Source organism: Vulpes vulpes, chromosome 16, assembly GCF_048418805.1.
Source record: "Vulpes vulpes isolate BD-2025 chromosome 16, VulVul3, whole genome shotgun sequence".
Lineage (NCBI taxonomy): Eukaryota > Metazoa > Chordata > Mammalia > Carnivora > Canidae > Vulpes > Vulpes vulpes.
In genome coordinates, this window is record NC_132795.1 from 21,307,424 (window position 1) to 21,333,402 (window position 25,979).

General features: G+C 36.0%; 1 protein-coding gene across 9 annotated transcripts in view; it reads right to left on the reverse strand.

The window, feature by feature from the left end:
- Positions 1–6,396: 6,396 nt before the first annotated feature.
- SGO2 (shugoshin 2) overlaps positions 6,397–25,979 on the reverse strand; it is a 57,020-nt gene continuing 37,437 nt past the window's right edge. For all 9 annotated transcript variants that reach the window (XM_026002589.2, XM_072742818.1, XM_072742820.1 and 6 more), the window contains 4 exons: positions 21,255–21,391; positions 16,588–19,755; positions 14,286–14,436; positions 6,397–8,250 (listed from right to left, as the gene is read on the reverse strand). In XM_026002589.2, coding sequence (XP_025858374.2) covers positions 8,235–8,250; positions 14,286–14,436; positions 16,588–19,755; positions 21,255–21,391 — 3,472 coding nt within the window. In that variant the 3' untranslated portion in view covers positions 6,397–8,234. The remainder of the gene's footprint in view (positions 8,251–14,285; positions 14,437–16,587; positions 19,756–21,254; positions 21,392–25,979) is intronic.

A 25,979-nucleotide genomic window follows, 5' to 3' on the forward strand; every position in this document is an offset into this window, starting at 1 on the left:
CCTATCCAGTATTATTTGTGCACAAGTAAATCTGGAAGGTGAGTCTACCCTCTCCAACTTTTAAAACCAGTCCAAAGGCATGGAACATATCCAGGAGAGGACCAGTACCTTGATTTCACACAAATGCTTCCTTGCAGAGGCTACAAATTCCTACTAGTGTTTGTTGATACCTTTACTGGAGATGGGTCCAGGCCTTTCCCTGTAAAACTGTAAGAGCCACAAAAGTTTTGTTGTGAGAAATTATTCCTAGATTTGGCCTCCCATGATAACTTCAAAGTGATAATGGCTTTCTTTTACTGCACAAATAACCCAATCAATAGCACAAACTTTAAAAATTAGATATTTTCTACATCCAGCCTGGCATCCACAATCCTCTGGAAAGGTAGAAAAAGTTAATCATACTTTAAAATAGCACCTAACTAAATTTAGTTTAGAGACCCAGGAAAATTCGGTCCCTCTCTTACCAGTAGGACTTCTCAGAATGGGAACTGCTCCAAAACAACCTGTAAGACTTAGCTCTTTTATTATATAGAAAGCCATTTCTTATAGTGGACCTGTTAGATGAAAGTTATAATGCTCTATTAAAGTATTCACTTGAGACTGGCTTAATTCTTAAGTTACTTCATGAATATACTGATCACATGCCCCTCAAACCTGATTTAACTGTAACTGAAAATCTACCCCATGTAAGTTCTGGAGACACAGTTTATTTAAACGATTGGAAGTCAAATACAGAGGGGGACTTAAATCCAAAATGGGAAGGTCCATTTCGGGTCATATTATATACTCCCACTGTAGTAAAACTAGAAGGACACTCTTCATGAGTTCACATATCTAGAATAAAACCTGTACCTCTTTCACAGGAAACCCATGAGCAAACTAACGTACCTGCTTACTCCTGTACACCTGTAGAAGATCTCAAAGTCCTCTTCAAATGATGATGAAGGTTGCCTATTTTCGTTCTCTGTTCACCTATCTTAACTGACAATTTTTTTTTTAAGATTTTATTTATTCATGAGAGACATGGAGAGAGAGGTAGAGACATAGGTAGAGGGAGAAGCAGGCTCCTCAAGGGGAGCCTGATGTGAGACTTGATCCCAGGACTCTGGGATCACGCCCTGAGCTAAAGGCTGATGCTCCACCACTGAGCCACCCAGGCATCCCTGACAATTCCTTTCTACAATGGGCACAGTATTAAACTGAACTACAAAGTCAAACAGCTTATTGGATATGTGGAGTTTTGCCCATGTCAAGTACATCCGGGTTTCCCTGGTGGGTTTCCCCTTTACAAGGCACAGATTGGCACTCTGTATATACTTATACTTCAGAAATAATATGTAATGATACCTTGTTTTGTGATAAATCTATCACTAATCAGAATGTTTCTTCTTGGCCCATGATCAGTATGACATGGAATTTACCAGGGCTTAACCAGATTTTTTCATACCCTCAAACTATTAAAATATTGACTGACTTGACAAGCCCACAAATTGATGCCCACTGAGTTACAAAATCCTACTTATCAGTATACTGAGGATGGTATTTATCAAATTTGGGATACATACTTCTGCTCATGTCTACCATTGGACAGCTCAGTCAAAAGGCAACTTTTTGCTGGTGCTGGGAGCAAAAAAATCATACATATGATACTTGGGCAAATTGCACATGCCATTTAGGATGGCTATCATTAGAAACATGTTCTCAGGGCACCTGGGTGACTTAGTGGTTGAGCGACTGCCTTCCTCTCGGGTCATGATCCCGAGATCCTGGCCTGGGATCAAGTTCTGCATCGGGCTCCCCGCAGGGAGCCTGCTTCTCCCTCTGCCTGTATCTATCTCTCTCTCTCTTTGTATCTCTAATGAATAAATAAAATCTTAAAAAAGAAACAGAAAGAAACATGTGATCAAACCACTATACTCTAGCCTACTGATTGGTTTGCTGTAGATTGTTTAAGGTGACCTGGAACCAGATGGCTAGCCCCAGACAGAACCCATCGGTGATGTGAAACTAACCTATGGCCTTGGCTTCCTCCAGGGTGGGTAGGTCATTGCACCTTAGTTTTTGCCTGGATTCATGGGTGAGTTACCAAAAGCTAATCCTCCCGATTTAAGATAGAGATGGATGTGATCTGTTTTTCATTGGTATGACCATTTGGCATCCTTTTTTTTTTTTTTTTTTTTTTGCATCTGTAGGGCTGGGAAGCATAATTTGGCATATGGAAGCTCTTATTAAATATATCATAAAAGCACTCAATGATTCATAAAACATCATCTCCTTTCTTAATACTGAGGTCACACAAATGTGCAAGTGGTTCTACAAAATTGAATGGCTTTAGATGTCCTAGCAGCAGCACAAGGAGGTACACGTGCCATTCTTAAAACGGAATGCTGTGTATACATCCCGAAATATCATAAAAACATCACAGGACTACTAGAAAATATGAGTACTCAAACTGAGGCTATACAAAATCCTTCCCTCTCTTTCAACGATTGGTTAAGTTCCTAGTTTGGAGGGGGACTACTTCCGGTCAACTATAAAGGGTCCCTTTGTTGGACTTCTTATAGCTATTTCAATTCAATTTTTTTTTGCTTGGTGCTGAGACTCTGTCACTATAGTAACTGCACATCAACAGATGGACCTTTTTACTCAGGGAGATTCATATATGCTGTCTAGCTCAGATTCAGCTGCCTCTGCCTTTTGTAACTCCTACATCCTCAACTGATGTAGGACATGTTGACCCATAAGTAGGGACATCTCTACGCCCTTGTTCAGCAGGAAGAAGTTACAGAAGATAAGACCTTCCACCCTCAACAACCGTAAAGATTTAAGGGTCAAAATTGTTCAGGGGGAAAATGATGAGGAAAACAAAGCAAGAGAAATGTAGCTTAAATTAAATCTCCTTACAGCTTGCAGCATACTGATAGATAGATACCTGAGACGTGCAGAGCCTGACATTCCTCAAAGAGTCATGGCTGCCTTAATGCCCCAATGTTTATATTCTGTTAGACTAAAAGCAACCTTATCTTGACAATAGCTAAATCTTCAAGGTCCTGTAAAACTCTGCTTTCAGCATACAGAAATCCCTTAGAAACTTAGTTCTCTCTACCGCCCTCCCTCCACAAACTAAAAAGTATATAGTCAGTCGCTGCTCACATTCGCAGGTGCCGCTCTTTCTGCACACAGATCCTGTCCTCATGCAATAATAAAATCACCTTTTTGTACTAAAAACGTCTTAAGAATTCTTTCCTGGCCATTTGCTACTGGACCCAAATTTCAAATCACATCATGCCTATCGATCTAAAGCCTTGATTAAATTCCAGTTCCATTTTGGAGTTGGGGAGGTAATAAGAATACTTCGCAGGTGGCGCCATACACTTTGCATTGCAGCACACCAGGAAGCTTATGGTGTCCAGTTCTCATTCATTTTTTTTTTAAGATTTTATTTAATAATTTATTCATGAGAGACACCTAGAGAAAGAGAGAGAGAGAGAGAGAGGCAGAGACACAGGCAGAGGGAGAAGCAGGCTTCCTGCAAGGAGCCCGATGTGGGACTGGATCCCGGATCCTGGGATCATGCCCTGAGCCAAAGGCGGATGCTTAACCACTGAGCCACCCAGGCGTCCCCAGTTGTCTCATTCTTAATGATGCTAAGATTGATCGGTGGGTTCGATGGGCTATCTCTTCCTGATGAATTTCTCCATCAACATCTCATTTCGTGGTTTTGCCAACCATTGCTGACCACTGTCTGAAGCAGGTATTTTATTAGGAGTCGCAAAATAGTAATTTTCCTAATTCTAACATTCCTTCAGCATTCTTCAGCTGAGATCGTTTTGAACAGAAGTATCACTATTCACGAGACCATTGACTATGCACAAATAGAATTAATACCTGAAAGGCAAAATACATCTTTATTATTTTCTTTTACACATTTTCAGAGCATCCAGTGTTTTTGTTTCTTTTGAGTATCATTATGAATTTGTGACTTTTGTATGTGTTTTAATCAGTTACAATCTTTCATACTAATGTTCAGTTTGTCCCATCTTAGAACAATGGAAGCACCTTCAAATTGGAACTCGTGTCTTTTTGATATGTTCACATTCATTTTTAACAATGTCCTTGTTTTCTGGAACAAGACATCCCTGGCTCACCTTGTTTATATCCTTTTGCAAACTAGGAATCAACAATTTCTCCAAAGAGCCCTGGTTTCTGTGATGGGAAATAGTATTTAGAAACCACAATCTAGATGCTAGAAGTACTCATTGCTACTTAGTTGTCACTGTTTCTAGACATCATTAGTGGACAGAGCTAGACCATTCATAACTTTTTTTAAAGTGGAAAAAGCACAAGTTCATGCTAATATTTCTAATTAAGATTTAAGATTACAGAATTTGATTCTGCAACCAGATTCTGAAGTTTCTGCAAGATTCTGAAATCTAATAGCTTTAATCTGTCCTTAGATTTCAAAGTAGCTGCATCAATATTATAGCAGCAATGAGACTAGTAAATGAAAGTTTAAGATTTTGTGATAGTTCTTTTTACCCTTAGACTATACCCTAATAAAGATACAAATTCAAAATACCTTTTGTAAGATTTGAGTATTTCTGTCACCAACTTGATAGCATTTTTCATTCATTTCAGTTGGTTTTCGAGTTAGCTGTCTTCTAGTGATATTACTTAGATTATTCCTTTTCCATTTTTGCTGTTGCAAACGATACAGAGTGAAACATTTTTTAAAAGATGTATTTTAGAGAGAGGGAGAGAGAGAGACAGAGACAGAGAGAGAGAGGAGGGGCAGAGTGGTGGGACAGAGAATTCCAAGCAGAATTCCTGCTGAATGTGGAGCTTGATGTGGGGCTTGACCTCATGACCCTGAGATCATGACCTGAGCAGAAATCAAGAGTTGGACACTCAACCAACTTAACCACCCAGGAGCCTGTGAAAGTTTTGTATTTTTTCAAGAAAATTTTCATTAGTTTCCTAAAAGTGAGACTACAAGGTTGTATGATTGTGTATGCCTATATAATTGTGCTAGATACTGTCAAAATCTTTTCTATAAAGTTTGTATCATCTTGCACTCCCTCCATCAAGGTACCCAGGAACCAGCTGGGTAATAACAGGAAGAGGCTTGGATTATTGTAAAGTAGAACCTCGGTGACTGAGGAAGAGGCCACTGCTCAGCCACTGTTTAATACTTCAGGAGCTAGGAAATAAAGAGCATCCAGGAGTAGGAACTCTTCTCAAAGATGGCTTGTGGCACAGATGGCTGTGACATGTTGGGAGCCTGAAGGAGACTCCCTGAGGAGCGAGGCCTGAGGCCTATGAGAGGGCAGGGCCCAAGGAGTGCTAGTACCTCCATGGGGGTGTAATGAGGCCGGTTCTAGGAATGCTAAACCAACCGGTGACAAACCAACTGCTGCCCCGGAGTACATCATCATGGCTGAGGTGACGCTGATAGGTAAAGCAGGCAAACAAGGAACAGCAAGTCCTGTCCCCTCTTTCTGATTTTGTTTCTATCATCCCTTGTTTGAAAGAAGCTTAAAAGGTCATCTAGCAAAGAAAATATATGATTTGTAGAGTTCCAGCATCACATAGCAAATTGTAGAGATGGGCTTGGAGGTGAGAGACAATCGCTAGCACATACTAAAAAGTGGAATTTATTCCACGAAAGTTAAGAATATTATAGTATTAACAAATTAGTGAATATAGTTTGTTCTATGAATATATCAAAGGAGAATCATCACATATCATGGTGCTAATTATTAAGCTGTTACGTGTCAGCTTCAAATCCACATCTCACTCCACTTTGTTAAAGCCAGGACTTTGCAAACCCCATTTTTAGGTTTGCCAGGCTCCCTTTCAGTCTTTGGCAATATGAAGAGATAGAAGCAAACTGCAGGTGGGGGGGTGGCGGTAGGAAGAAACGTGTTCCTTCCCATTTTCTTCTTGCTCCTGCCAGCATCATCACAGGAATGACCCACCCTTGCAGGAATGAGTGACTTCAGAAATAACAGGTGAGTCTAGTCTGCAGCTTTTCCACATTATCAGGCCAGGCCTGTCATCGCTCTCAAGGGAAACAGCACTGCCCCCTGTACACTTGCCCCGAACCCTGGAACTCTTTCTCTAAGCCTTCAGCTTTCAGAAATTCCAACCTTTTTTCTTTGTTCCCCAGCCCCTGAGATACCTCCCATAGTTACTTTCTCTATGACACTCGAGTGGTCCCTTCTGCCTTTTTAGCTCTTGTTTAGCTCTCTAGTATGTGGCTAACAATTTATAAAATAAGTGTGGTCTCTCTCTTGGCTAGACCCTGACTCATACAATCTCTATCTATGCCAGAAGTCACTTGACAAAAATTCAACACTCATGCACGATTTTTACAAAAAACACTCAATAAAATAATTGATAGGCAATATTTTAATGTGATTATAAATTATACATAACCAGCTCAAAATCCAGCATCTTACTTATTAGGATAAAACCAGAGGCATTCCCATGAAAATCAGTAACAATACAAGGATACCTAGTCTTCTCACTACCATTTAACATGCTACTTAACGTAGCAGGCATACAATTAACTAGACAAAAGAAAGCAATGAGAGGAATAAGATTTGGAAGGGAAAAAAAGAGGTAAAAGATAGCTTAGTTTTCAGGACATATGTCTGGAAAGTACTACAAACAATGGGTATAATTAACATACAGAAATCAATAATCAACACATATATGCAAATAATAATTAGGTAAGAGAATCAAAGGGTAGGTTCCATTTATGTTACCAAGAAAAAAAATAAAATACCTAAGCATAAACTTATTAAGAAGTATGTAAAAGTTCTAGGAGGGAAACTTTGAAACTCCTCCTAACGTCTAGAGAGGATGGTAGTGGGGCATAAACACACACACAGACTAATAAAACAGAAAATGGAGAAATAAATTTAAGTGCACATGGAAATACAACATAAAAAAGGGTGGCATTTATTCTAATTAATGGGGGAATCATTTGGAAAAAGGTTGGAATTGCATTCATATCCCATATAATAGAAAAAAATCCACATGAGTCAGAAATTTAAATGTAAGAACACAATGAAACCATGGGTAAATGTTCTTTATACTCTGGAAGTAGGAAAATTGTTTTTTACTGTGACCAAATTCCACCAGCAATAAAAGTTGATAAATTTGGCTACATAAATTGAAAAACAATTTGCAAGGAGGAAAAATAGAAATAAGCAATAGGAAAAAAAATATAATACTGGAGAGTAACTCTAGGAGGTCCATAGTCTCCAAGTAATAGGTCTGCCGGAAAGAGAACAAAGACTGTCAGGGTGCCAAGCTCTTAATCATTGTATAAACTGTTCCTTTAAGAAGGCCTCTCCATTCAACTCACATTGTTGACATTATGAGTAAGTTCTATGGGACTTTGCACTCCTACAGCAGTTCCTCAAAGTTTGGTCCTGGGACAGTCTGCTCCAGAATAATCTGAAGCGTTTGTTAGAAACACTGAATCTACCCTTTCATTTGTCAGACATTATCTAAGCAAGCTTTTCTACCTAGGCACAATAGAATTTGACTTGTCACTTAAATACAGTAAGTTATGTTCATTGATCTTATCAGATCTGAATAGGATTTCTTACTTTCTACTAGTATAGTAAATGATTTTTAAAATAAAGTTAGAAAAACCAAATTTAAAAGAGCCTGAAAGGTTAAGCCCCTCAGTCAAGTCATCAGATTACACAGAATGGAAATAATACAGAAACTGATACCTAACAGGTAATTCTGAAGTGTAAGAATGAAGGGTCCCAGAAAACTGGCCAAGGGCACAAGGCAGCTTTTAAAATCTTCTAGGTGTTCAAATATATTGGATGGTTTAAAAACACAACAAAACAAGATAGCTTGGTATGCAACAAGATAACCAATGCAAAAATATTTACAACACATTTTATTTGGTTAAAAGGTTAACAGCTTTTACTTAGTTAAAGGCTGTCAGGTCGAAAGAAGCTTACAAAAACAGGAACATAAGTTACAGGATGACCAAATGACTTCAGAAGTTTAATATTACAAAATAGCTATCTTAAACACATATATGTAAACATAAGAATGGATAAATGAATACTCATGAAAAGGAGGAGCAGAAAAAAGCTTCCATCGTGCATTCATTTCATCTTCTGGAATCTTGTTATATCCCTGTTTTGACTTGGTATGGTTTGAATTAAAAAAAAAAAAAAAACAGAATCCATAAATATATCTTATCTTCTCATCTTCCTGCAAAGTAGGAAAAAAAGGAAGATGAAAAATACTAACAACTCAAAGCTGATGCTTTTGCTATGAAGCATGGAGAAGAAAATTGATGCATCATATATCTGGAATACTCTATGATAGTAGGAATTATAAAATAAGGTTTAAGAAAAATTGACCAGCTTAGATTTTTACATTTTACTATATATTTCCTTTTTATTATGAACTTCAGCATACATAGAATATATGAAAATGTACAACTTAAAAACAGTAATTAAATGATGTGCTTATCACCTAGGTAAGAAATAAAATACTACCACACCTCAGAAGCCTCAAGTGTGCCCCTTTCTGATCACATCCCTGTTGTTCCCCAACAGGTAACTGCTATCCTGAACTGTGTTCATCTCTTCCTTGCTTTTCTTCATAGTAAAGGTGTTTTTCTAAACACCTTTTTTCATTTCCAAGTCTCTCCTTTACTGAAACATTAAATGCTCACACTTTACATTCTGTATCTAATTCTATCAGTTGTTTCTGCTGGTACCTGTTCGTTTACTGTGATCTGTTTATTTCCCTGGGAATTCTACCTGTGGAAAATTTGTTGAGAGGACTGAGAACTCTAGAAAATATTTGCATTTGCTTCTGATGGACAACAGGGGGCACTACAATTCATGGACTAATACAAATTTTCAGCTTAAGGTTTTCTGTGACTTCCAGATAATTGTAAATTCCAGCTGCAATGCATGAGAGTTTGATTTTGATTATGAATTCTCAGAAGATTTCTTTCCTTCTCAATTCAGTGCCAGAATTATTTCCTGGAGCTTAAAAAAGCTGATGGGAAGGTTATTTTTAGTTTGCTCTCCTACTGAGAGGGTAGGCTCAACTTTATTGAAGGTGTTCTACTATTAGACTTTATTTTAGCTAAACCCTGGGATATACCTTCTGCCCCAGCCCCATAATACTGTGAATTCAATACTTAGGTTCACCTCGTTTGGTAAACGCCTTCAGGCAAAAGCCAGTCTCAGAGTCCACCTACCTTTTCTGTGTTCCTGCTCTCATTCAGTCTCTGATAAGAGCTTGCTTTCTTCTTCTCTTCTAGCTAATAGATATGTTTGGGGGGTGGGGGTGGGGTGGGATTTGGCTTTTGTTTCCTTATAATGAGAGGCAGCCTTCTCACTGATGAAGAAATTATGAATAAGTAAAGCAAAAATGAACGCTGTGGTTTTGAATCAGAGGTTATCAATATATAAACTCATCACGGATTCTACTTAATATACAGATAGAGAAATAGAAAAGTGTGTGTATGCATGGATTAGTATGCATGTGTATGTTTCCTAGCTCTGTCGGCTGAGAGGACCTAACTAACAGCAATATCCCCTGGTATTGGTGGTGGTGGCCAGACCCTAAGAAGGATCCCTGCCACCACACTCAGGATGATGTTCATGCTCTTGTATAACTGCCTCTTTAAGGAACTGTGACTCAATCTAACCAATAGAAGACAGCAAAGGTGATAGAATGTCTCACTTCTAAGATTACGTTTCATTGTATAGTAATCTATCTGCTAAAGGATTTGCTCTAGAGACTTTCTAGCTAGCTTTGAAATAAGTAGCCATTTTGGGAGGCCCACTTGGCAAGGAGCTGAGTGTGGCCTCTAGGAGTTGAGGATAGCCTTTAGCCAACAGCAAGAAGCTGGGGCCCTCAGTCCTGTAACTACAAGGAAATATACTTGTGTGATTTATTTATTTATTCATGAGAGACACAGACTGAGAGAGAGAGGCAGAGACATAGGCAGAGGGAGAAGCAGGCTCCACGCAGGGAGGACTTGATCTCCGATCCCGGATCCCAGGATCATGACCTGGGCCATAGAGTACCTAATTCAGTGTGCTAGTCCAGATTCTGGCCCACAGAAATGGAAAGATAAGAAATGGATGTTGTTTTGGGCTCTTAGGTTTATAGGTAACAACTGTTGTGCAGCAATAGCTAATATAACACTATATACATAGTACAAATAACTAATGCCCAGATCTTGGTTTCTAAACACAATTCTTCAGGGGAACTGGGTTCTTTGCAAAAGTACCTGATTTGGTGGCTGGGGCAGGAAAAACTCTAAGATAAGCCTGGAACATCTTGTGTCAGAAAAGAAGGAAGTGCTCAAAATATTATGAAGTCTTGTTGAAAGAACACAGAAGGAAGCCACCCTGAAGGAACTCCTAATTGCCAAGCTGGAATAATCTGGGCAATGGAATAACTATTGATAGTATTAGATTTTAACTGATAGAATAAACACAACTAACTAACTAACTAACTAAATAAATAAATAAATAAATAAGGGAGAGAGGGAGGGGGGGAGGGAGGGAGGGAGGGAGGGAGGGGGGAAAGGAAGGAAGGAGAGAGAGAGAAAGGACAGCTCTTCCTTAGAGAATTCTAATAAATGCTGAAGGAAAGAGAGAAACAGAAAGCCACTATTGGGCAGAAATATAACTGTTGCAAGCAAGATCCATCAATGGATGCTAAAATTAGCAAGCAAATGTTTGACGAAAAATAGAATGCATGGTGACAAATAAGATCGCCCATTGTGATCGCCCAAGTGTCCATTAACTATAAAGGAAAAGATGGTAATTTACTGTGAAAAAAGCCCAGTAGACACCATGGTACTCAATCAAGTGATCCAAGTTAACATTATTGAGACATCCTGACATGATAAACCCCTTAAAATGATGCAAATGGCACACCATTTCTGTAGAATTCTTGCCAAAGATGCATAACTGCTTTGTAATGATGAAAAAAACATCAAACACACACAAAAAAAGAAAAAACATCAGACAAAACTGAGGGATATTCTACAAAATAATTGACCAATAGTCTCCAAAAGTGTCAAAGTCATAAAAGGAAAGGAAGAAATGAACTGTCATAGGATGGAAGAGGCTAAGGAGAAACAACAACAATATGCAAGGTGGGATCCTGGATAGGATTCTAAAACAGCAAAGGATGTTAATGGACATCTATAGTTTAGTTAATAGTATTATACCAATGCTAATTTTCTAATTTTGATCATTGTACTGTGGGTAAGGTGCTAAAATAAGGGAAAGCTGGGAGAGGAAACTTTGTGCTATTTTTATAACTCTTTGCTAAGTCTAAGTTTAGTTTAATATAAAAAAATTTAACTCTCAACTCAATTAAAAAAAAAAAAAAAGACAACCAATTTAAAAAAGGGAAAAAGATCTGAATAGACTGACCTCCCTACCTCCCTCCTTTCTTCCTTTGCTTCCTGCCAGCGTGAAGCCCAATTTGGGACTTGAACTCACAGCCTTGAGATCATGACCTGACCTGAGATCAAGACTCGGACACTTAACTGACTGAGCCTTACACTCTTACATTTGTGTAAGAAGATACACAAATGGCCAATGAGTACATGAAAAGATGCTCAACATCATCAGTCATCAGAGAGCTTCAGGTCAAAACTTTCATATACTACTTTACACCCACTTACTATGGTTAGAATCATCAAAAAGCCAAATAATAACAAGTGTGTTGGCATGGAATTAAAGAAATCAGAACCGTCATACATCATTGGTGGTAATGTAAAATGACAGCAGCTTTGGAAAATAGTCTAAGCAGTTCCGCAAATGATTAAACAGAGTTACCATATGACCCAGGAATTCAATAAGGAGGCATATATCCAAGAGAAAAGAAAACCTATGTAGACACAAAGACTTGCAAATGATATAACAGCATTATTCATAATAACCAAAAGATGGAAACAACCAAACATCCTTTGACAGACAAGTGGATAAACAAAATGTGGTTATTATCTATATGACAGAATTTAATTCAGTCCTAAAAAGAAATGAAATACTGATATATATAATGGACGGATAAACCCTAGAAACATATGGTAAGTGCACGAAGACAGTCACAAAAACCACATATTACATGATTCCATTCATATGAAATATCCAGAACAGGGAAATCTATCGAGATAGGAAGTGGGTGAATCGTTGCTTAGGGCTGGGGGCAGGGTGGTGGGTATGGGAACGACACACAAAGGGCATGGGGTTTCTTTCTGAAGTTTTATGATGATAGGTATGGTATGTGAATTACAGCTTACAGTTGTTTTTTTTTTAAAACCACTTGATCTTTTATTTCATTTTGTTTCTGTTTTACCCTCCTTTGTATTGCTATCCTGTGTGTGTGTGTGTGTGTGTGTGTGTGTTTTAAGACTTTATTTTTTTAGAGCAGTTTTAGGTTTGCAATAATATTGAGAGAGAGGTACAGAGATTTCCCCCATGCCCTCTGCCCTTACCTGTACTCAGCCGTCCCCACTGTCAATTACTCACAGGCATTGTATATACTGGATCAAGGATGAATCCACACTAACACATCACAATCAGTTGAAGCCTATGGTGTACTTAGGGTTCCCTCTTGGTATTGTACATTCTAAGGGTAGGGACAAATGTGTAATGACATGTTTCTATCATCATAATATCAGAGTATTTTCACTGCCCTAAAAATCCTCCATGTTCCACCTAATTCATCTGTCTCCCCTATCCCTACCAGATAACAGTGATCTTTTCCTGTCTTCATAGCTTTACCTCTTCCAGAATGTCATATACTTGGAATTATACAATAAGTAGTTTTCTCAGATTGGCTTCTTTTACTTAATAAACTGTATTTATGGCCCTCCTTGTCTTTTCATAGCTTGGTACCTCAATGCTTTTTAGCTTTGAGTAATACTCCATTGTCTAGATATATCATAGTTTATTTCTCCATTCACCTACTGAAGGACATCTTGGTTGCTTACTGGTTTTAGTAATGTGAATAAAGCTGCCATAAATATCCATGTGCAGATTTTTGTATGGACATGTTTTCCCCTTTGGGTAAAGACCAAGGAGTGTGACTGCTGGACTGTATGGTAAGGGTACCTTAAGTTTTGTAAGACCACCAAGCTGTCTTGCAAAATAGCTGTATCCTTTGGCTTTCCCACTAGCAGTGCTCCATACCTGTTATTGCTTCAAAATATGTCAGAACCATCAATGCCTTTCATCTTATAAAAGAAGTAAATACTGACACAATGCAAAGGATAAGAAAATTTAAGGATAGTTTTCTCTCTTTTTGAAAATATGACTGATTTCTGCAAAACAGTCTCCTTCATTTATTCTTTTAAAAAGTGAGATTTTCCATAGAACACATGTAAAAGGCATTTGGACATTTTTTGAAATAATTAAGGGAATTTGAATAGGGATTGCCTACTGGGTAGTTGACAGTAAGAAATTGTTGCTAATTCATTGTTGCCAGATAATTGAGTGATTACTGTTATCTAGTTTTGTTAAGAAGTTCCTTTTTAAAAGAGATACACACAGAAGTATTTTTGGAATTAAATGACCCAATATTAGGGATTTGTTTTAAAAATACTACAACAAAAAAGGATAGATAAATTATATAAGGCAAAATACTGGTAACAGTTGAAGCTCAGGATGGATAATAAGAGTACTATTTTCCCTTTGTTGAGGTTTGATATATTTTTTAAAGATTTATTTATTTTAGAGAGAGGGAAAGAGTACATACACACATGGGGACACGTAGGGGCAGAGGGAGAGAGAGAATCTCAAGCAGACTCTCCGCTGAGCACGGAGCCCAACTGGGGCTCGGTCTCACGACCCTGAGATCATGACCGAAACCAAAATCAAGAGTTGGACACTTAATTGACTGAGCCACCCAGGCACCCTGTGTTTGAAATTTTAAAAAAGAGAAATTCTTTAAGGACAAAGAACAAATAAGCCACTTTGAATTCCTCTAGGGAACAAGGTAGAGTACAAATGAAGACAAGAGACATAGAAATAGTGGTTTGCAAATCATAGGCAACAAAGTTTCTTTATAAAGCCCGTTTAAAGAATAAAAGAAGACATTTCTTCAAATCTTACCCAGATTATACTGTGATTATTGTGTCAAAAATATACCGATATTGAGAAGTGTTCAAATACTAACTCATCAGGCAGGAATTTCTTTTAAAGCACATAGTTTATAATATCACACTGAAATCACTTTAATATCACTGAAATACTTACCTTTTGAGATTTGGCTCCTTTAAATAGAGAGGAGTACACCTTCTTCTCCGGCTTGGTTGCTCTAAAGATGGATTTTCTGACTTATTTTCAGCTTTAGCAGCATTATTTGAAACAAAATTGGTATTTGTCAAGTCCTGTAGTGTTCTACAACCTGCAAAGAATATTATTTTCACAAATATTTATAAATGTGGGATATATGGGATATCTCTATATAGAAATAGATATGGGATATAGTGGTTTACAAATTGCTGGTAGCACATTTTTAAACATAACAATAATCAAGCTATAATTTTAAATACTATAATAGCAATGAAATTATTTGTGAATAAGTTTTTCTCCTCAAAATGAGGGGAAAAGAGACTTAAAATTTTAAACTATCAAAGTAGATTATAACATTTTTATTCTGAAATCACATATAGGCTGATAAAAATTCTTTATAGGTCAACTCTAGTCACAGAATCATACTACACATTCATTCAACATTTGTATCGATTGCTTACTCTATGAAAGGTACCATGAGGACTAGAGATGCAAGACGGCTGACCAGTCCTCTATCATGTACTAGAACTCTGGATTTTTGCACTTTTGCTTTAGTATTCGTTTTACGTGGAATAGTCTTATCAAAATCCTAGTGCTAACTTGAAAAGATACCTGTACCCTCATGTTCATAGCAGCGTTATGTATAGTCAAGACATAGAAACAATCTAAGTATCCATGGATGGATGAACGGATAAAGAAGTTGTGGCATGTGTGTACATGTATATTAATATTAGATGCATATTACTCAGACATAAAAAAATGAGGAAATCCTATTTGAGATGACACAAATGGATCTTGAAGGCATTATGTTAAGTGAAATAAGTCATACACAGAAAAACAAATACTGTAGGATCTCATTTACATCAGGGAACAATACAAAACAAAAAAATCAAAACCAAAAACCAAGAACCCAAACCCAGAAAGAGATCATACTTGTGATTACCAGAGGTGACAGAGGGTGGAGAAAGGGAGAATAAGAGGAAAGCAGTCAAAAGGTACAAACATCCAAACTTAGATAAATAAGTACTAGGGATGCAATGTACAACCTGATGACTACAGCTAACACTGCTTTATGAAATATAAGAAAGTTAAGAGGGGGCGCCTGGGTGGCTCAGCTGAGCATCTGACTCTTGACTAGGCACAGGTCATGATCTCAGGGTTGTGAGATCAAGCAGCGCCACTGGGCTCCGTGCTGGGTGTGGAGCTCGCTTAGGATGGATTCTCTTTCTCCCTTTCCCTCTGTTCCTCAACTCCACACCCTCTCTCTCAAAAAAAAGTTGAGAGTAAATCCTAGGAGTTCTCATCACAAGGAGAAAGCTTTTTTCTTCTTTTCTGTTTACTGTATCCATATGACATGATGGCTATTATCTGAACCTGCTGTGGTAACCATTTCATAATACATGTAAATCCAATCATCATGCTATATGCCTTCAAGTTATACAGTAATGTCAATTATTTCTCAAAATGGGAAAAAATTTTTAGTATTCTACACACATATATATTCAAATGTTAAGTCACCCAGTAGAAAATTTTGACTGATATGGGAAAGTCCAAAGTCATAAAATTTCTAATAATGAAAGAATATCCTTTAGATGTATAAGGGGAAAAAATGGGATAAGTAATGTTACATACAGCATGACTTCAGGCATATATTTAAATTCCATAGATTGAACTCTGTATGCACATGCCAAAATGCTGACTGCAGTTCTTCTGGGTGATTGTTTTTCCTACAATTTCCTGATTTTCTACTTTCCATTTTCTGCAATGAGTATTATTTTAATAACTGGGAGAAAATAAAAAGTAAACACTAAAGATAAAAATCCTACCTATCCTTTAGGGCCTAAAATGCTACGTATTTCATGTCCTCTGGTCCAAATCACTCCCAATATGTGTTAGCACATATATGCTTTAATTAGAGCATTTATCACATTTACCATCTATTTGTTGTTTGCTATTTTGAAACATGCATTCTGAGGAAAGGGAGTTGATATTACTGATTTTTTAATCCTCTAAATCTCCAAATCAGACAACTTTGTGGTAAAGGCCAAATCTGTTTTTTAGGTTTTAAATATCCAAGACACTATTCTGCTATCTTTCCTAAAATAATACACTTTCTTTAAAATTTTTTATAGTTTCTATATACCAGGTTACACAGCTAAATACTGTTTTTAACTCCATAAAAATATCAGTTATAACAAAATACTTTAATGGTTTGAAAAAAGAAAATACTTCTAAAATTTGATCATTTCAGCCATTAACCTACCTATTCCTGATTTTTGTGTTCTCTGGTTGAATTTCATCCCTTTCATCTTCTCATGTACATCACCACTTATTTGAAAGATTGGTGAGCTCTCCAGGGCAAAATTTTCTTTTATCATCAAATTTTTACTAGGAGAAATACTCAGAGGCACTGAATCCTCATGAGCACTCTTAAAGGAAGAATCTTGTATGTTAGGTGAATATACCTGAGAAAAAGATTGAAATGCCTTTGTGTAAAACTCTGGCTTCATTTTGACAACTTCCTCATTTTCTGAAATTTTTTCCTTAGCATCTTGTCCAGATTCAACTGATATTCCTGGGTCAGTGTCAGATATTATCTGCATCACCTTATGGCTATCTGAAGAAGGATAGATGATCTTCTTTTTCTTTGATTTAGATGACGTTTTGTTTACTTTTCTGTCTTGGCACTCTTCTTCTTTTACCACTTCCACAAAGGGGTTATCTCTTTTTTCATTCAGAGTTGTAGGGCTTTGCTTCAGATTCTCCTGTAGGTCCATGTGCTTATCAGGATCAGAATCTGCTTCATTAGTAATATATTTTAAACCTGATTCTAAGGAGACAGATGTCTGTAAAGAATCTGGTAACTGTGAAATACATTTGTTTTTACCTTTTGCCAAAATCTTGGACTTGCCTGATGATTCTTTCCCATGCTTTTTAACTAATTTATAAGGATTTGAAGTTTGGTCACAATTTTCCTTTTCATTACTATCTATTTCCATAGAGCATCCACGGATAATACTTTGGCATTCAAGTCTTTGTTTAGATTTATTTACTTGAAAAGCAAGATCTTTTGTATAGCTTTCTTGATCCTGTACATCTTTATCATTATCCCCATATGTTTCATACCTTTCAGAAATTATTGCTGTCTTCTGATTTACTTTCTGCCTAAGTTTCTTATTTTTTGATTCATTTTGCTGAGAAGGTTGCTTATCAGTTACATGCTTCTTCAAACCCAACACATTCTGTGCCTCATAATCATATAGATTTCCATTATTGGGAGTGGGAAGACAAGCTGTTTGTAATTCACTTGTGACTTCTAGGTTTTTAGAAATAGTTTCTTTACCTGTTTGATTTAGAGAAAAGAAGTTACTTTTTTCTGGGTCATGAATACCTTTTTTTTTAAACTCATTTGCCCGGTTCATTTCCACAATTATTTCTGTCTCCCGATTTACTTTCTGCCTAAGCCTCTTATTTATTTTTGATTCATTTTGCTTTGTAGGTGGCATATCGGTAACATGCTTTTTCACCCCCAAAATGTTTTGAGTCTCATAATGACCTAGGTTCATATCACCTCTGTTGGAAGGATCGGCTTTCTGAAACTCATCTGAGTCTTTTAGGTTTTCAGGGATGATTTCTTTTTCCTTTTGGTTAAGAGGAAGTAAGTTATCTTTTTCTGGGTCATGTGTACCTTTGTCATCATTCTCATATACTCGGTTGCTTTCAGAAATTATTTCTGTCTTCTGACATACCTTTTGCCTAAGCTTCTTACCTATTTTTGATTCATTTTGCCAAGCAGGTTGCATACCACAGACATGCTCTTCTACTCCCAGAACATTTTGAGTCTCATAATCATATAGGCTTCCACTATCTTTGGTAGAAAGGGCAGGTGTTTGGAACTCACTTGGGTCTGTTAGACTTTCAGGGACGATTTCTTTATCCTTCTGGCTTAGGAAGAAAGAATTACCCTTTTCTGGGCAATACACATTCTTATCATTACCTAAATGATTCACTTCAGAAATTATTTCTGTCCTCCGATTTATTTTCTGCCTAAGATTATGAACTTTTGATTCATTTTGCTGAACAGGATACACATCAGTGATCTGCTTTTGCAAATCCAATACATTTTGGATCTCACAATTATACAAATTTCCATTATCAATGGTGGAAAGAGCAGGTTTTTGAAACTCATCTGAAGCTTTTAGGTTTCTAATAATTTCTTTATTCACTTGGGTTTGGAAGGAGAAGTTACCTTCTCCTGGGCCATGCACAACTTTAGCACTATCCCTAAATATTTGGTTTGTTTCAGAAATTATTTCTGTCTTCCGATTTATTTTCTGCCTAAGCTTCTCATTTATTTTTGATTCATTTTGCTGAGCAGGCTGCATATCAGTGACATGCTTTTTCAAATCTGACATATTCTGGGCCTCATAATCATATAAACTTTCATTATCTTTAGTGGAAAGATCAGCTGTTTGAAATTCACTTGTGACTTCTGGGTTTTCAGAAGTGGTTTCTTTATTCTTTTGGTTTGAGAGTAAGTTATCATTTTCTAACTTAGAAATCACAGTCTGTCTAGAAGCTTTACTTTTATGACAAGCTAGAGAACTCTGACCCATACTAAATTTAGTCTCCTGATGGAATTTATCTAAACTTTGAGAGAAAGAGTATGCTTCTTCTTGCTCATTTGTTACATGTATTTTCTTTTTTTTATTACACTGTGTAGTTTGTCTCTTATCTTGATCAAAGTCATCATGAAGGGTTACTTTCTTCAGTATGTTCAACTGAGTCAGCTGCTCAGTATTGAACATAAAATTTGGATCGTCTGAATCCCCTTTGCCATTCAAGATAACTGATCTTTTTTCTGGTCCATTTTCAATCTTTTCCTCAATATTGATATCTGAACTATTTTTAAATGGTCTCTTTGATCTTTCTCTCTTTTTTTCAGAGCTTGAATCCCTCACTTTTCTGAAAGTTTTTATTTCACAATCATTTGATTTTTTATTGCTTTTATTTTTAGTGCCCGTTGAAACTGTAACAATTTTGCTTATTTCACTAGCAGTTAAATCCATGTCAGCATCATACACAGTTTTCTGCAACTGAAAGTCATCACTACCTTGAAATGGATTCTTGTACTCTGCAGTAGGTTCGCTTGTAGACTCAGATGAGACAGGAAGCCATTGGATGTTTCCTTGCATTTCAATATTCTTTTCATTAGTATGATCATTTATCTTATTATTCCAATTTAATTCTGGACTTGAAATGTGTTGTTGATCTAAATCTGTCATATGAGGACTGACAGGATTATTTAATTCCTGAGGTAATACATGTTTCTTCCTTTCAGTTACATTACTGAGAGATGGCTTCTCCTTTCTGTGGCTGATCAACTGGGCATTTTTCATCTCACTCATTAGAGAACTAACGGAATTTTGGTCTGAGTGGAAAAAATAAAGGGAAAGAAAATTCAGAAGTAATGACAATGAATTTGTTATTTTAAACAAACAGAGTAAAAATCAAGCTGTTTCACAGAAAGGATCCTGATAGTGTATTCTGTTCAGATACTTACAAAGAATCTATGCTGATAAAAATAAAGTAGAAATGACCAGAGTATTCATAAGTTACATTTTACATTGTATTTATGGACAATATATATTAAGAATTCACTCTGCCTTGGCCCCAACAGTAGAGTGGAATACATCTGATGGTAGAGCCACTAACTTACATTTCTAAAGTCAGAGGAGGCCAGCAAATGAACCCAAATAACAGTGATAAGTCTGACAAGTATTACTATTGAAAGACAATCAGCAGGCAACTAAAGTTTATATAAATTATACATACACACATAAATTTTTATAAAGGAAAAACAATTCTAAGCTCTAAATCAAATATACTTATGGTTCTATAATCCAATCTGCAAATCTATGATAAATACATAAGCCAGACTCCCCTGAAGGATTATTTTAGAAATAACTGTGTAAATAAAACGTAAGTATCATCATTTCCTGTGGCTCAACTATTACCCAGGCTCAAGTTTTTGCTTTGGCTTTGATCCTGAAAAAGTAACAAAATCTATTTAGGTCCCTCCAATTTTTTTTTTTTTTTGTATATGAAAAGGAGAAGATGAAACTAAATAAATATATGGCATCTTTCAATTTGTAAACTAAAAAGATACCAAGAAAAGCTCTTTGGGCTGACTCTATTTTTTAAAAAAAAGATTTTATTTATTTATTCATGAGAGACACAGAGAGGCAGAGACACAGGCAGAGGGACAAGCAGGCTCCATGCAGAAGCCCGACATGGGACTCGATCCCGGGGCTCCGAGATCACGCCCTGGGCCCAAGGCAAGCGCTAAACCACTGAGCCACCCAGGGATCCCAAGGCTAACTCATTTTTAAATACTGCTCGCAGAATAACAGCATTAGGCCACTGTGGATCTGATATTTATCAGCATGTTTATTTAAAAATTAAATTTTTCAGGGGGACCTGGGTAGTGGCTCAGTGGTTGAGAATCTGCCTTTGGCTTGGGTCATGATCCCAGGCTCCTGGGATCGAGTTCCACATCAGTCTCCTGGTGATGAGCCTGCTTCTCTCTCTGCCTGTGTCTCTGCTTCTCTCTCTGTTTCTCATGAATAAATAAATAAAATTTTAGAAAAAAAAAATACAATAAAATTAAATTTTTCACCAGTAGTTTTAAATGATGGAAGTTATTAGCAAATCTATAACATAAGAGAGCTACCTTATTAACTGTTTATAAACGATGGGCCTCAAGCAAAAAAGTCTGATGAATTTAACTTTTTAATAGATATTAAAATTTTTTTTTAAATCTCACCTTTGGGAAACATATCAAAAATAGAAAAAATATGTCTGAATCATCTAAACCACACATATTATGATTATTTTCTTTAAGAAATAACAATTACAAATCATACTGACTTGATAAAGGTTGCCCTGTTGATACCGAAGAGGGAATATCAGGTGATATCTTTGATATAGCACTGTCATCATATTGCATTTTCTCTTTCTCTTTCTCATCATCATCATCATCATCATCATTTGAAGTTAATGGAACCCTAAATGCAGGTGGAAATGAATGACGAATTTTGTAGTTTACAAAAATTATTTAGAAAATTACATACATAGTTCTTTTTATATGCCATTTATTTAAGATCCAACCATAAGCCCACTCTGGTATCTTTTTATGTTCAATGAAGACAATTATAGGTAGGAAAGAGATAGTTTCTAATAGTATAGAACTTGGAATAAAACAGGAATGCTTCTTACCCCAGAGCCCCAGTGGCCTTAAAAAGAGATAACTGATATAACCACTGGTTGGGCTATTAAGAGTAATAATACTAATGAAACAAATAAACTTCAAACATACTAACAAATACTCATATAATATTTATAGCTTTCTTACAGTTAATTTTATGGAATAACCAAAAATTTTTCTATAGTTTCAATAAGTACAGTTGTATGTAAAGTTAAGTGTGAACTAAAGTTTCCTATGTGCCAAAAGGTATCCATGTAAACTAAGGCCATATTCCTAGAGTAGTTAAATCTATTTGGCTGCAGGGAGATATAAACAGACAGAAATAATTAAACTGACATTGAATTCAAAGAATGAGAATTAATATGCCCCAATGATAAAGATTTTGTCTTAAATGCCAAACACATCACAGATATTTAAGAGGTTATGTTTCTGATAATGGCTGAATAGCTATTTTTGAATCAGCCCTATCAAACATAATGACTATAAATTCTGGATAAAATATTTTTAAAAAATACCTAAAGTAACTGGAGAGTAAACAAAAAGCAAATAGATAATAAAGAGCGAGTGATACTTAAAAAAAAGGTGAGTTTACAACCTCAGTCAGTGCCACATTTTTAAAAAGTTAGAAATCTATATTCTTACTGATTCAAGGTAAGAATTAACAACAATTAAGACAGATGCAAAAGTATGTGTGATGGGGAAATAACAGGTAGAGAGGGGAGACCCAAATTTTTTTTTTTTTTTTTTTGGGAGACCCAAATTTTGTGTGTAAATTGTTCCCCTCCCCATCTCTGGCTGACCCAAAAATCATACATATGTGAGGAAGATTCCAACCAGGCCAGCTAAGGATAAAAGAACTAAAATGAGATTTCATATGTTGCCACTTACAGGAAAATAATAAGTTTGAGTTCAGACAAGGTAATTCCCTAGTAAAATAAAACACAAATTTGTTGGAGGAACACACCTGAATCCAGACTTTCTATAACATAGGACTCACATGTCCAGCATATAATCCAGTATTATTCAAAATATAATGCAACAGGAAAAAAGTGTTCAAACTCAAGGGAAAAAGATAACCAATAGAGAATGTTCCTGATATAAAACACTCATGAAAACATGCTCAAATGAAAATATTGAGTATGAAAGAATTCTCAATATTATTAATATTATCAAGGAAATCAAAATCAAAATCAAAATGAAATACCACTTTATACCAACTAGATGGCTATAATCAAAAGCATAGATAATAACAGGTATTGGTAAGGATGCAAAGAAACTGTGACCCTAATACTTCGCTGGTGGAAATGTAAAACAACGCAGCAGCTTTGTAAAATGGTTTGGCACCACCTCCAAAAGTTATACAGTTATATGACTCAGTAATTCTACTTGTTGGCATAAACTGAAAACTGTTCACACAAAAACTTTTACATGAATGTTCATAGCACCACTGTTCAGAATCGTCAAAAAGTAAAAATAGCACAAATGTTCATTAACTGAATGGATATACAAAATAAGATATATGCAAACAACAGAAACTTTTTTTTTTTTAAGATTTTATTTATTTATTCATGGAAGACACAGAAAAAGAGGCAGAGACACAGGCAGAGGGAGAAGCAGGCTCCATGCAGGGAGCCTGATGTGGGACTTGATCCCGGGACTCCAGGATCATGACCTGGGCTGAAGGCAGGTGCTAAACCGCTGAGCCATCCAGGGATTGCCAAAAAACAGAAACTTATTCAGTCATAAAAAGGAATGAAATAGTAACACATGCTACAAAATGAATGAAACCTGAAAATATTATGCTATGTCTTTCCCAAAAATCATCTACTTCTTCTAGGCAGAAGCCAGACACAAAAGGCCACATATTGTGTGATTCCATTCATATGAAATGTCCAAAATAGGCAAATCCATAGACACAGAAAACAGATTAGTGGTTGACGGGGCCTGAAGAGGAAAACTGGAAGTGACTGTGTATGAATACAGGCTTTCTTTCTGAAGTGATGGAAATATTCTCGAATTTAGTGGTGAGGATTGCACAATTTTGTGAATACATTAAAATCCATTGTACACGTTAAAAGGATGCACTTAATGTTATGAAAAACTTTATGTAAATTATACTTCAAATTTCAAAAATAAGTAGAATAAAGGATATAATAACGAGCAGACGGGGATCCCTGGGTGGCTCAGCGGTTTAGCGCCTGCGTTAGGCCCAGGGCCTGATCCTGGAATCCTGGAATCCAGTTCCACATCAGGGGAGCAAGGAGCAAGGAGCCTGCTTCTCCCTCTGCCTGTGTCTGTGTCTCTGCCTCTCTCTCTCTCTCTCTGTCTCTCATGAATAAATAAATAAAATCTTAAACAGAAAAAAAAGTGAGCAGACACTAATGAAATATGAAATGAAAGAAAAATTGACAAAAAATATCAATTAAACTGGGACACCTAAGTGGCTCAGTGGTTGAACATCTGCCTTCGGCACAGGGCATCATTCCGGGGTCCTGAGATCAAGTTCCATATTGGGCTCCCCATAGGGAGCCTGTTTCTCCTGCCTCTTTCTCTGTGCCTCTCATGAATAAATAAATAAAATCTTTAAAAAAAAAAATCAATGAAACCAAAAGCTGAGTCTCTAAAGGGATCAATAAAATTGACAATAATATAGCTAGCTTGATAAATTTAAAAAAAAAAAGTGATACAAATTACCAATATCAACGATGAGAGAAAAGAACCTCACTACAGATGTCACAGGCTTTAAAAGAATAATAAGGGTATATTATAAACAACTTTATACCAATAAACTTGACTGCCTAGAAGAAGTAGATGAATTTTTGGAAAGACAAATTTTTTTTTAAGATTTTATTTACTTATTCAAGAGAGACATGGGGAGAGAGACAGAGAGAGAGAGAGAGACAGAGAGACAGAGACATAGGCAGAGGGAGAAGCAGGCTCCATGCAAGGAGCCCGATGTGGGGCTCCAGGATCACGCCCTGAGTCAAAGGCAAACGCTCAACCACTGAGCCACCCATGCGTCCCAACACAAGTATTTTCTAAATTGACTTGAAAATAATAGAAAAAATCTGAAAAGCCTTATATTTATTTAAGAGATCAAATTAATAATTAAAAACTCAGGTCCAAATATGTTCTCTCTTTAATTCTTTCAAACATTTAAGGAAGAAATCCCAGTTGTACAAACTCTTTCAAAAAATGGAGAAAGAGGGAATGCTTCTAATCTTGTTTTACAAAGCCAGCACAACTCTTATTAAAACTCATCAAAGATACAGTAAGAAAATTATAGACCAATATCCCTTATAAATACAGATAAAAAAATTTAAAGAAAAGTTATAAAATCTTATCTATTAATATATAGTAAGAATAATACACCATGACCACGTAGAATTTGACAGAAGTTTGTTTTAATGCAAATAAACTGAAGTCACCACACTGATAAATGAAGTAGATCTCATTTTTTAAAACTAAGTAGAATAAAGGAAATAATAAAGAGCAGTCACCAATGAAACATGAAATAGAAAAAAAACTGATAAAAAACATGGATGAAACCAGATATAAAGGAGAAAAGTCATGATTATCTCCAGATACAGAAAAAAAAAATTTGACATAATTCAATATAAATTCATTATAAAAACACTAAGCAAACCAGAATAAAGAGGAAAGTTTTTCTTCAATTTGCAAAAAAGGTACTAACTTTTCAAAAGAAAAGACAGATGCCACAGACAATAAAATAACACTTTTAAATTGCTAAAAATAATTCCCAACTTAAAATTTTGTAATTGCAAACATACTCCAGAAATGAAAATGAAATAAGTATGTTCCTAGAAAAACAAAAGCTGAATGAATGCATTGCCAGGACCTGCATTAAAAGAAATAAAAAGAATTTCTTTCAGCATTAGAAAAATTATCTTAAAAAGGAATCTCAAAATGAAAGCAGTTTATTTGTGAATTTTACCTCATTGAAGCTGAGGAAAACAACTGTGAATGGGTATACAACTAAAAATATAGGAAACAATATGAAAAAGATAGAAAAGTTAAATATGTATGTGATTTAAATGAATCTTGGCTACACAAAACAATGAAAGTAGTAATTTGTGGGATTAAAATATATGTATGTATGAGAGTTAAAAAAAAATCTAAGGATGAATGTTGCTGTCACTAGAGTACTCATAAAAGAACAGTAGAAGATAACAAGTTAATAGATAAGAAAAATAATGGAAAACATTTTATTTCCAAAGAAATCAAGAAAGAAGAGAAACAATATAAAACAGATTGCTCAAATAGAAAACAACTAGATGGCATATATAAATCCAATTATATCGTCAATGATATTAAATGCAAACATACTAAATATTCTAATTAAAAGATGTTACAATGAATTAATTTTT